At 37.9% G+C, this 13,152-nt stretch overlaps 1 protein-coding gene across 7 annotated transcripts in view; it reads right to left on the reverse strand.

Moving 5' to 3' along the window:
* jakmip2 (janus kinase and microtubule interacting protein 2) overlaps positions 1-13,152 on the reverse strand; it is a 55,768-nt gene that overhangs the window by 40,520 nt on the left and 2,096 nt on the right. For 4 of the 7 annotated variants that reach the window (XR_015520738.1, XR_015520739.1, XM_087301915.1 and 1 more), the window contains exon 2: positions 442-676. Coding sequence is in view for 4 of the 7 variants with exons in the window: in XM_087301915.1 (XP_087158041.1) it covers positions 442-570 (129 nt within the window). In the remaining 3 variants the exon portion in view is untranslated. Of the gene's footprint in view, positions 1-441; positions 677-1,509; positions 1,741-13,152 lie in introns of those variants that run through there. The other 3 variants (XR_015520740.1, XM_087301916.1, XM_087301918.1) reach the window with 1 other exon arrangement.

The following is a 13,152-nucleotide window of genomic DNA, read 5'->3' on the forward strand; positions in this document are numbered from 1 at the left end:
AAATCTGCAGGACATCGGCCCTCGAGGAGCAAGTTTTGGCAACCTGCTTTTAGGATTTGATCCTAATTGTGGCGTTTTGGTGTGTCACTTTAAATTCAAGTGAGATTGTGCTCTTTTCAAAAGAGAGCGGAGCTACATATGCCTGTGTGTCAGCATAGTGGCAGACTCAAAAACAAGACTAACATGTAATGCTAATGAGGGAGAGATGGTCACTAGTGGGCGGGGCTTTCCCCCTCTAATGACATGTACAGCGGGCGAATGTCAATCAAAGTGTTTCTGCAGACTGATTTTATTAACTGTGATTATAAAAATACATTTAATATTTTTTATCATTACAAGCTGGTTATATTCGGAGACTGTTGCCACACAACTGTTTATAAAAGTGATTTTTGGATAATAGGTCCCCTTTAAAAGATAAATGTATGCATGTTGTTTGCTCACCTTGCATTTTTCTTGATGCAGTTCAATCTGTATATCAGTTAATTTGGACCTGAGATCTTCATTGGCTGCCTGCAGGGCAGAGATGAGCGCCTCAGGCTTCTCGCCCTTGGCGCGGCCTTTCTTTGCCATTGAGTCAGAAGTAGGGGATCCTCAAACACTCGTATTATCCATCACTTCAAGTTACACTGACGTTTCCAGCTCCGTCTTTTCCTCATTATCCTTGCAGTCGGAATACCTGTGGATATAAATGGACAAAATTCATATTACAACACTGGTAATGACAGAGGAGCAACTCAGCATGAACACTTGTAGACTTAAAAGTGCTGACTCTTTTAGTAGGATAAAAGGATACCTTAGGATTCTATTCATGATAAAAATACCATAATATGTGTCACAATCACCAGCGATCTAATCCTGGCAGATCACTGGTAAACACACAGATCGCATAGAACTACAAATCTGCCATTATATGGACTACAAGATCCAGTCTGCACTGCACACACACACTGGTTCACAGCTGAAGCTGTTCAGAACTGATGGCATGCAGCACAGACACACACACTAGTTGCTAAGTCTTGTGAACAGTATTGTGAACATTCTGATGCGTTCTCTTGCCTTGTTTTGCCGTGTTAGACCCTTGCCTTGTTTTATTGTTTATTCCTATATGCTGCCTGCCTTTTGACCTTCCGCCTGTTTATGATCACGACTCTGGATTTCCTGTGTACCTCTGTTTGCCCCTGTGTTGACCATTGTTTACCTGATTATTCTTGTTAATAAACCCTGCATTAAAACTGCAATAAACAGACAGACAGACAGACAGACAGAGAGACAGACAGATAGATAGATAGATAGATAGATAGATAGATAGATAGATAGATAGATAGATAGATAGATAGATAGATAGATAGATAGATAGATAGATAGATAGATAGATAGATAGATAGATAGATAGATAGATAAACAATGTTAGCATGTCTAGCATGATTTTACATTGTTAATGCTGTTAGCTCGATGCTATTTTAGCATTTAACTGTGCAGAAGAGCCCAGTGTAACGAAGCAAGACTTACACATGCTGTTCATGAATCTGCTCCACTGACAGCACAGCCAAGAGTTGCCTTGACTACACGTGCGTCTCCCACACACACACATGCTGTGTCACACAAACAGAGATGCTAAATCTGGGCTGCTGAAAACACTAAACAAAAGAGGCTGTTGCTGGAGCCGACCGCGCTTCACAGTCTTCTTCTGCAGTCTGAAACACTCAAGTCGAGGAGACCTTCATTACATAAACAGACTATGCAGAGGTGATTAACAGCTTGTGAATGATTATGATGATGATGATGAGGTACAGCAGTGATTAAGAGATGAAAACTGTGACACTTGTCTCTTTAGATTCAGTTTCTGGATTTAATCTGTCAAAACAGCTGTCGATACAACGCCGCAGTCGCCTGAATCTACTAAAAATAGGACACACAATGCAATTGTGCTGGTGGCTCTGCATGAGAATACTAAATGAGATGGTAGAAACTAAGGACATCTTAAAGGGACAGTTCACAAAATTGAAAATGTGCCATTATTTACTCTCTGTGTAGGTGTAGCTGATGTGTTTTGGACCCACTGTATATTAAGCGGACTTAACGAATATGTACCTACACTAAAATTAGCAATTAATTACAATGTGCTAATTGTGTAAATTAAATATTTAATTAAATGTTTTTAATTAAATATGTGCATGTAATCACATCTGTTATTAATTTCTGTTAGTACATTTGTAATTACACTGTTGACCATCCTTTACACCTTAACCCACTCCTAAACCTACCCATATCACCAAACCTGTCCCTAACCCTACCCATATTCTCAACAGCACTAGAAATGTTCTGTAGTTCATTATGGACACATTAGGTACATTGTATTTATATTTTTATTTAAGTGCATACTAGTTAAGGCCACTTAATATAAATTAACCTGTTTTTTTTTCAGTAAAAAAATGTAAGATTTTTCAGCCTGTATTTTTTGCGAACTGTAAAATTCATTGCTCCTGGTATGTTTTGTTGCCCTTTCGGATGACATATTCACTAGAGGGCGCTGTCTACATGTTTGTTCTGAAATACATTACTTAAGGTAGGTCCTGTTGAACGTTCAGGGCTGGAGCAAGCTGAACTGGCGCTCTAGGCAAGTGATGATCATGCCACCTCGCTCCTTGGGGGAGTTGTGGAATGTCAAGAGCGAGGGAGACAGGTGGGAAAGCAGAGGAGTCGTGGACGAAAGTGAAGAGTGAGTGGGGGGGGGGGTCATGGACGAAAGTGAAGAGGGGGGGGGGTTATGGTGTCGCAGGCAAGAGTGACGATCAGGGTGGCAGGGTTGGTTAATCGTGAACAAATATGAAAAGTGGAAGGGTTGTGGGGGCGCAAGATGCCACCCTGGGTGATCACATTGCCATATGGAGATAGATAAGTGACGTCAGTGCTTAATTTGTGAATTGTGAGGTCCCAGAACAGATCGGGGTTACGGATCCGGTATGTTACCCGAAGATAGAAAGATGCTGGACATGAAAGTGGAGAGAGGGTTGGATGGGGGAGATTGGGGGTTTGACTGGTGCGGTGGATGGCACAGGGGTGTCGCAGACAATACTGAGCAGGCGGGGTGTCGAGGACGAAAGTGAAAAGTTGGCGAGTTTTTTCCACAACTCCCCAAAGGAGCGAGGTGGCATGATCATCGCTTGCCTAGAGCTCCAGTTCAGCATTCTCCAGCCCTGAACGTTCAAAAAGACCTACCTTAAGTAACGTATTTCCAACCCAAGCTCCTTCTGAAAATATAGCCCCGCGGACATTTCTGGAGATTGCGATTTACATATGGCTGCATTTAATTTTTTCTAGCGAATGCTACGGGGTGCACCGCCTGACGGCTCACCTACGTGTGGATGGCTTTCCCGCCTCAACCAGTTTGTCCGGTTAGTTCATCATGTAGGTCGGCGGAGCAGAGACCCGAAGGGGAGCCGACCACAGCGATGACCGGATTCAAGTTCGGGGACGAACGATTCCAGAAATCAGGTACGACAAAAACAGAATTCAAACAATAAAGCGAACAAGTTCATAACAAGGCGAGGATTTGGTGAAATCCGAAAATGTGGTCAAAATCAGGCGAGGGCTTTTCTTTTGCTGGACGGCTTTTGTAAATCGTTGCTTGGGTTTATAGGGAAGGGGGAGGAGGAGGAGAGTGGGTCGGCCGAGACGGTCGCTCGACAGCAGTTTCCGGCAGCTTTACGCCAGAACAGCGCAGGCGCAAACAATAGTTTCGCGAAAAAAGAAAACTGCACAAATACGTACCTCCCGGGACGTATTTCGCAGTCTCCAGAAATGTCCGCGGGGCAATGTTTTCAGAATGAGACTGGGTTTAGAAGAAAGTGAAAGTGAACAGCGGACGGGGAGGAGGGCGCATGAGGAAGGGGATCAGTAAAATGAGGAGCCGGATTAGGTTTCAGAGGTGCCGGATCCGGCGTGTTCCAGCACAAATTAAGCTCTGGGTGATGCAAATATATTACAAATCACATACACTATTTAGTGTTCTGTGGTAAATATTAGCTGTTGTGCAAAGAAATGGACAAAAATAATCCTATATTCATTGATAATATGTCCTTGTAAACATCATTAGTGTGAATAGGAACAAAGTTGTTGGCATAATGCTGCCCCCTAGTGTTCATTTTACCCAAAAACTGCAGTCAAAAATATGTTTAACTATTTTTTTGCAGTTTATCTAAAATGTTGGTGCAAGTACATATTTCACTGAGCAACTGTTGTGATTTTTAAAGGTGTAACCTTAACTGGTACCCTTATGTAACCATTTATTTAATTAAAATACTCTACAAATGCACGTTTAATGCAATCAAGGACATTTTTTCACAAAAGTAGCGTAGTGACATGTCTGGTAAAGTAGATTTGACAATTGTTTTTGTACATCAAGTGTTTTTGCAAACAAGAATCATCCATATTTACTACAATTATCAGATTAATGATGTCTGAAAATCACAATCTGGCCCTGAGAGAAGGTTAAATAAAAAAATGAAAGGATTAAAGTACCGTGCGCAGTCAGCAATTTAAACAAACAGGGTTTGTAAATAGAATAATCTGACTTCCAGACAGACGGGCACAATAAAGCAGAGTATAGCTGTGCTGTGCAGAATAGAAAATGTTTTCACAATGACCTTAGTAGACACTGCCAGTGAGAAAGCTCTATTGATTATAATGGATCTATAATATATCTGTAGCCATTTTCCACATAACCACAGTACATACTAAAAGCATCGATAAGCACAGTGAGATGAGGACAGACAGAGAGTCACATATGTTCACTGTATACTGTAGTGGGAAATAAACACTGCTGTCACTGCTGTGTGACGTTCCAAAAATCAACATATACTGTAAGTATGATTCACTGCCATGTTCAGCTGAAATGTTTATTATTTTATCACCTATGCACAGTTTATTTTGTAATACTGTTGTCATTTGAAAAAATTTTACTGTAGCGTATGATAAGTAAACTAATAGTAGATGGCTCTCCAGGACAGTAAACTTGCTCTGTAGCTCACCTGGTACTATAACAAAAGCTGTGTGAGTTTAAAACTGTGTATAAACACAGGTAAACTTACATGGTTGCTTCAGCAAATGCAGTTTTACTGCATTTGTCTAACATTAATGGTTACCGCATGAAAATATAATATAGTAATTTATAATAAATAGTGTTTTTGAACTACTAAAGCGTATTAAAGTCTGTATATTCAAGTATTTGCAACACTTGTATTTTGACTATAGTATTTTTATATGGGTTGGTTTAGGGAAAGGTTAATTGTACGTTTCTGGGAAAACATTCAGCATTCTTAATAATTTGAAAAGTGCATGAATAATGCTAGAAACAGAATCTCTTTTTTTTTCTTTTTTTGCAAAAGTCTTACCATAATGGTCATTTTAATTAGCCTGGGTTGCGGTGTTTGAAATTGTTTAAACTATATCAAATTGAAATTTAATTACACTCAACGGCCACTTTATTAGGTACACCTTACTAGTACCAGAAACGTTTTTCCAATCTTCTGTTGTCCAATTTTGTTGAGCCTGTTTAAAGCACGCGACGTATCTGAAGAGCTGGTGGCATGTGACTTGCACCTGACGTACCTGAAGAGCTGGGAGGGATGCACTGGAGAGGGGTGTGCACTGTATTTAAGGACCAGGCGGGAGATGCGCGATTTCCCGGAGATTAGCATTAGTTTTTGGGCATCCGGGAGTCTCTATGCATTTGCAGGATACTCCCGGAACCTCAGGGAGTCTTGGGATGTCTGCCTCTCTTCCCTATTCTGATGCTCAGTTTGAACTGCAGTAGATCGTCTTGACCATGTCTACATGCCTAAATGCATTGAGTTGCTGCCATGTGATTGGCTGATTATAAATTTGCGTTAACAAGCAGTTGGATAGATGTACCTAATAAAGTGGCCAGTGAGTGTACTGTATATCACTGCAAACAAAAAATTGTGTATATTATATTATAAAAGTCCAAGCCATCGTTGTGGGAACCAGTCCACTTTCTGTTTTTCTGCTCACTACCATCTTACTGGCAATGGAAGATAGTCTTGATTATGTCATTTGTACCAGTTGATGAAGTGGTTAATCTTTCTGCCCAGCAAAGTCTGAGATTTACAGCTTAAGATGGCTGCCAGATATTCTGGATTTACAGTAAATGTTTGACAGCAAAATCTGTGAGATTACTGATGCTCAGTCCCTTCAATGAGGCTCTGTTCATCCCAAACATACGGCGACATCAAAACACTGTAAACCTGAGAATACCTTACTTCTATATCCTCATTAGAATGAACAAACCATCCAATATGTGTAGTTAATATGAAGTTTGTCTGTATCAATATTTACACTCAAGACATCAGGTCAGGTGAGTTTGAGTATTTCTATATAAGATTGAGAAAGATTCAGAAAGTGGGTTGTTTTATCTCTTCTTTACTTTCAATATGGTGGAACCAAAGCAGATACAAGATGAACTGATATTTTTAAGCATGTTGGACATAAATCTGCATGTCAACCAGTTTTTTTGGTAAGTTACTTCGAAAAAGTAATTAATAATGATGTCATTAAAACTGTTTTTGAATTACTATGTGTGAGAAGTAATTTAATTACTCAATAAATAATTGAATTACTTAAGCGGAATGGAAATTTAAATATTTAAACTCTTTACACTAGAGTCAAACAGGGCCTTTTGCCTTACTGCAAAAATGTGATAAAGCAATTTGATCACAAATATAGCATTTTTCCTTATTAAAAATCACTTATCTGCAAAACAAATGACACTGTAAAATGTAATTGTTCACTGTTATGTTCACAGAAGGTATATGGCTTAGGTCAGGGGTTTTCAAAGTCTAAGACAGCGGGCCTCCCTTTTGACACAACTTTTCCATTGGCGCCCCCCTCCTCCCAAACACGCACACACACACACACATACATACACACACACACACACACACACACACACACACACACATATATATATATATATATATACAGTATATATAAAGACACAGACAGATGTCAGACTGTTAACTCACTTTTATCATCATTTGCATAAAAGTGCAGTTATTTACAGAGTAATAACAAGTATTTTAATATGACGTTTTTAAAACTAGGATGATGGTTAATATGAATAGAACAGATCAAAGAACTCCTCATCCCAGTCAAAACAGTCGAAGTTTAGCGGGTCACATGCTGTCATTAGCCAAAATATCTTGACAAACCACACTTAAAGGTCGTGGTTCATCAGCTGGTCCTGTCCACGTAAATCCTAAACTCAAATACTGATCATCATATCGTCGTCTTTTGGGTTTAAGCCCTGAACTTGAAGGCTTTGAATCGGGGGGTCTCCGAAACCGATCCATTGCAAACACGTGCACACATAGGGCTCAACCTGTGCAGTGCACATGCCCTTTTTAGTCCTGGATAGAAAGTGCCCTTCCAAAATGATCAAAAGTGCCCCCGCGACGCGGCACACCCTCGGTCCCGCCCTTCAGTAGGCGCGCGACAACACCGCTCTTGAGCGTGCGCGCGACAACACAGCTGATCAGAACGCGCGCCACAATAAACTTAATTAAACTTAATAATTATATTTTTATTATATATTTTTCCAGCACCTCCCCTGACATGCTCTGGCGCCCCCCAGGGGAGGCGCACCTCACACTTTGAAAACCCCTGGCTTAGGTGAATGCAATAAATCTCCTGAAAGGCCACTTACAACCCTAGAAATTGGAATGGAAATGATTTGACCTTATTTGGAAGGTTCATGAATATTAATGAGCTCTGCTCTCATGCTGTCACCAGAGCTCTCTACCTCTAATACTCCATATCTCTACTCACATGGTGGGATGTATTCTGAAATACACACACATGCAAAACAATCATACTTCTGTTGTCAAAACATATTCTAACAAATTGAACTGAAGTTGTGTTTTGGATGAAATATAGGATGATTTAATATTTACTCAACAGGACCTAGAACATTGTCAATGGTTTAATGTTAAACTTCCTTTCACTTCAGTATAATCACAGTAAAGCTGAAAGATATGACACGATGCATAAATTTGGATTGCAAGCATATTCAGCAGTGTGTTGCATTATTACAAAAGGCACTGCAAATTTCACAATATACACTTTAAACTAACAAAAACTAACGGTGCTCATGGTGACCCAAGTTGAAGGCTCAGTGGTTAGCAAGTGGCTCAGTGGTTAGCACTGCTGCCTCACAGCAAGAAAGTTGCTGGTTCGAGTCTTGACTGAGCCAGTTGGTGTTTCTGTGTAGAGTTTTCATTCATTTTCCTTCGGCTTAGTCACTTTATTCATCAGGGGTCACCACAGCGGAAGGAACTGCCAACTTATCCAGCATATGTTTTACACAGTGAATGACCGTCCAGCTGCAACCCAGTACTGGGAAACACCTATACACACTAACATTCACACACATATACGGCCAATTTAGTTTATTCAATTCACCTATAGTGCACATGTCTGGACTGTGGGGGAAACCGGAGCACCCGGAGGAAACCCACACCAACACGGGGAGAACATGCAAACTCCACACAGAAATGCCACCTGACCAGCCGGCACTTAAACCAGTGACCTTTTTGCTTTGAGGCGACAGTGCTAACCACTGAGCCACTGTGTTGCCCCCATTTTGGACACACAGCTTCAAATGAGTTTGGTTTTTTTGTTTATAAAATCGGCTTTTTGGGACTAAATATGTCTGTGAGGAGACAAGAGCCTCGACAGCACACTGTAAAACCACTGTCACTAATACCATATTAACCCAGAAACCATTGAATCACAAAAGTGCACACTGTGGCCACTGGATGCTAAATTAAAATATATCTATATATGTGCGAGGCAATAATCTGATTTCATATTTTCCATCTGTCTACAGACATCCTAAATTAGTCATCTGACCTTATTATACTTATAGATCCCTAAATCCCTCTGAATGTATAGTCAGTGTATATGTGCTCAGTATATGCTCATTGCTTTGCTTACTTGCTAATTCCAATGGGAAACCTCTTTTTTTTCTCAAATGAATCTAAGAGCTTGGCATTCTAGCAAGTACAACGCATCTAACACATGAACGGCACTAATTACCACCAAGCCTGCACACATTTACATTAGCTGCTGCATATATTTAGTGGATGTTCACACTGGCGCTTCAGTTCATTTGTATATTTAACACGTCACTTATTACAGAAATAAACGCAAAGTGCAAAACACAGAGATATAATAAGACGTATTATTCTGCTCTGCTTGCCAGAGCAAAATCTGCTGCCACTGTTTTAGAATGATGGAGTGTTTTGTGATGGATGAAGTCAAGTTTAATTGTTAGTTTATCCTGTATTTGCATTTATTAATTATGTTGCAGGGGGATGATGAGAGTCATGACTCGTCAATATTTTAAAAATGGGTATTCAGATCTTTTTGCTGACACTGAGACTACGTCTACACTCATCTGAATACGTTTAAAAAAGATATGTTTGGCGTCAATTCAACATACTATCCATATACACTGCATTAGCCTTTTTATTAGGTACACCTTTCTAGTATTTGGTTGGGCCCCCTTTTGCCTTCAGATCTGCCTTAATCCTTCATGGAATAGATTCACCAAGGTACTGGAAATATTCGTCAGAGATTTTGCTCCATATTGACATGATAGCATCACACAGTTGCTGCAGATTAGTCGGCTGCACATCCATGATGCCAATCTCCCATTCCACCACATCCCGAAGGTGCTCTATTGGATTGAGCTCTGGTGACTGTGGAGGACATTTGAGTACAGTGAACTCATTGTCATGTTCATGAAAGCAGCCTGAGATGATTCGCGCTTAATGACATGTGTGTTATCCTGCTGGAAGTAGCTATTAAAAGATAGGTACACTGTGGTCATAAAGGGATGAACATGGTCAGCAACAATACTCGAGAATAAAGAGAATACAATTGGCCTCCACCATTTAAGCTGAACTGGTCATATGAACAAAAAAACGCATCATCATTTTTGAAAGTCTGTTCACACAGTTTTTTGTTTTGTTGTTTTTTGCAGAAAATGCTTGAAAATTGGTTATTAAAACCATAGATGTATACACTAGATATTGCATAGGGACCCTAAGCATGGGTCAATAGCGCCGCCACATTGGTACAGTGCTCCCAGGACAAGTGTTATTCAGCCGCACTAGTCAAGACAGTGTTACTACATGTAGATGGGGGACTTTAACGCTGTCTAAGGGTGTAGTAACGAGCAAACAAAGAAAACAAACCACATAGGCAGAACAATACATAGGTAAGATTAAGTTTTATACGTTTTTGTACGTCATAAACTTTTGTGCTAATCAGGTCACGTTATTGATGATAATACAGTCACTTACTGCATTCACCATAAGGCAAAGCAGCTCCAACTCGCACTAAACACTCGGCTCATGCTAGTTTTGTTGAATAAAATCAGCAAACAATGCAAAAGAAATATGACAACGAGATGCTGCGGTGCCAGAAACCTGTATTATTGTCGGCTAGTGAAGGAGTCGGAAATTTATTTATAAATTTATCATGACAGAAATTTATTTACAAACGAATCGCTCCCTCCGTCAGTATGAGAAGTGAAAGCAGGAGAGGAGCAGTGTTTCAGGACACGGATTAGATCAAATTTAACAGGGAGGTTGGATAGTTCATTTCCATACACACAAACACAAGCTTTTTGTCAGGAATGAACAAAATTATAATTTTAAAATTAAAATTATAATTTTCTTGATTAAAAAAATTAATTCATACTGACATCCGGGAAAACTCCTGATCATAGATATATGTGTATATGTGTTTATCTCTGGCTTTGGATGGCCACAGTCCTCCACTGTACCTTGGTCCCGCATTCAATTCAAAGGAGCGCTACCCTGTTCCAAAATGGCGGCTCTATTGACGCATTCCTTCCATCAGACAACAACAGAATAGGCGACATCCAATGTATATATCTATGATTAAAAATTCATCTGCTTTAGAGAACATTTTTAAAGAAATACATTTTCGCTGCCATTCCATTTCGTTGCCAAAACACCATTTCAGTGTGGACGGAAGGCCAAATTATTAAAAATTATTGTTTTTTAAACCAAGAATAAGTGTGGACATGGATTGAAGCCCGTTTAGCAATCAAATCATACTCAAACCTCTACAATTCTCCATGTTTAAAATGTGATGAGATGGTGCTCAAGATATATATTTAGATGTATTTTATGGAGCATTGTGGCCATGATTACCATATTTCACCGTTGTGCTAAGAGAGGTTAATTTATCATAATGCAAAGAAACATGTTTATTATGCTTTATTATGTGGATTAAACACAAAGTGGGAACTAAATGAATATTAATAACTGTTTATACTATATGAAATAAAACAAATATTCATATAGAGTTAAAGAATTATTAACCCCCTGTATATTTTATTCCCCAATTTCTGTTAAATGAAAAAAAGATTTAATAATAGCTGATTACTTTGATCTTTGCCTTTATGGCAAAATATGACTAGATATTTTTTAAGATACTAGTATATTCAGCTTAAAGTAACATTTAAAGGCTTAACTAGGTTAATTAGGGCAATTAGGCATGTTATTAACAGTGGTTTGTTCTGTAGACAATGGGACAAAAATATTGCTTAATGGGGCTAATATTATTGACCTTAAAATGGTGTTAAAGTTATTAAAATCTGCTTTTATTCTAGCTGAAATAAGTCAAATAAGCAAGCAAATAAGAATTTCTCCAGAAGAAAAAATATTATAGAAAATACTGGGAAAGATCCCTTGCTCTGTTCAACATAATTTGGGAAATATTTAAAAAAAAAAAACTAATTCACAGGAGGGTGAATAATTTTGACTTAAGTAAATAGCTTGCAGGGAAGGGAAAACACTTAATGAAAGTAACTGCATTATAAAGCATTTGACTGATGTGGTAACCTGGCTGAACTCTGAAATTATAAATTGTGCTCATTTTATATAGTAAAAAATCCATCTGATTAGAGAGGACGAGCAGAGCAGAGCATGGTAATGGGATGATGATGCAGTTGGTTTTCCCTTCAGCTGTTCTGGCCCATTTCCTGCCCGCATGAGGCAAACGTACAAACACAGTGGCATCATGACCCACTTTTACATTCATCCACTGACACCAAACTCCAGACAACACACACATAATCACTCAGGGTGACTACTATACATAGGTCAGTTCAACCCATGTAATGAAAAAAGAAAAAAAGCTGGGCAATGGTGTAATAAACACACACACACACACACACACACACACACACAAACCTTTCTAAGGGGTGCATTCTGCATCCACAAAACATGCAACAGGACTCTCTCTCCCAGGTAATCCTTTCATGCAGGGTTTTTGGAGTTTTTGGTTGCCCGAAATAAATTCAAGTGAATATCTATTTTTTTTATTTCAATTATGTATAAATAAATAAAAAGTAACAGCTAATATTATATGCTACACATATACTTTTGAAAAAACATAATTTTTAAATATTTATTTTATTAATTATTTTTTATTTAATATATAAATATTTTATTTATTTATTTCATATTTAATTATTTATTTAATATTTATTTTATATATTTATTTACTTTACTATATATATATATATATATATATATATATATATATATATATATATATATAATTTATCTCGTTTTTATTCATTTAATTTTTTTTTCATTTTTATTTATTTATATATTTATTTACTTTATTTTTTACTTTATTATTTATATATATTTATTTATTTATTTTATATATATATATATATATATATATATATATATATATATATATATATATATATATATATATATATATATATATAATTTTATTTAGTTTTTATTTATTTCATTTTTTTTTTCTCACCCTGAAGTGGTTCAAAATCTTTGAGTTTCTTTCTTCTGTTGAACACAAAAGAAGATATTTTGAAGAATGTTGAAAATCTGTGTTCATTGACATTCAAATTTTATGGAACTCAATGGTTACAGGTTTCAAACATTTTACTAAATATCTTCTTTTCTGTTCAAAAGAAGACAGAAACTCATAAAGGTTTGAAACAAGAAAAGGATGAGTAGATGATGAAAGAATTTTCATTTTTGTGTGAACTACGGATAAAGT

The sequence above is a fragment of the Danio rerio genome, chromosome 21 (genome assembly GCF_052040795.2).
Source record: "Danio rerio strain M-AB ecotype USA chromosome 21, GRCz13ab, whole genome shotgun sequence".
Classification (NCBI taxonomy): domain Eukaryota; kingdom Metazoa; phylum Chordata; class Actinopteri; order Cypriniformes; family Danionidae; genus Danio; species Danio rerio.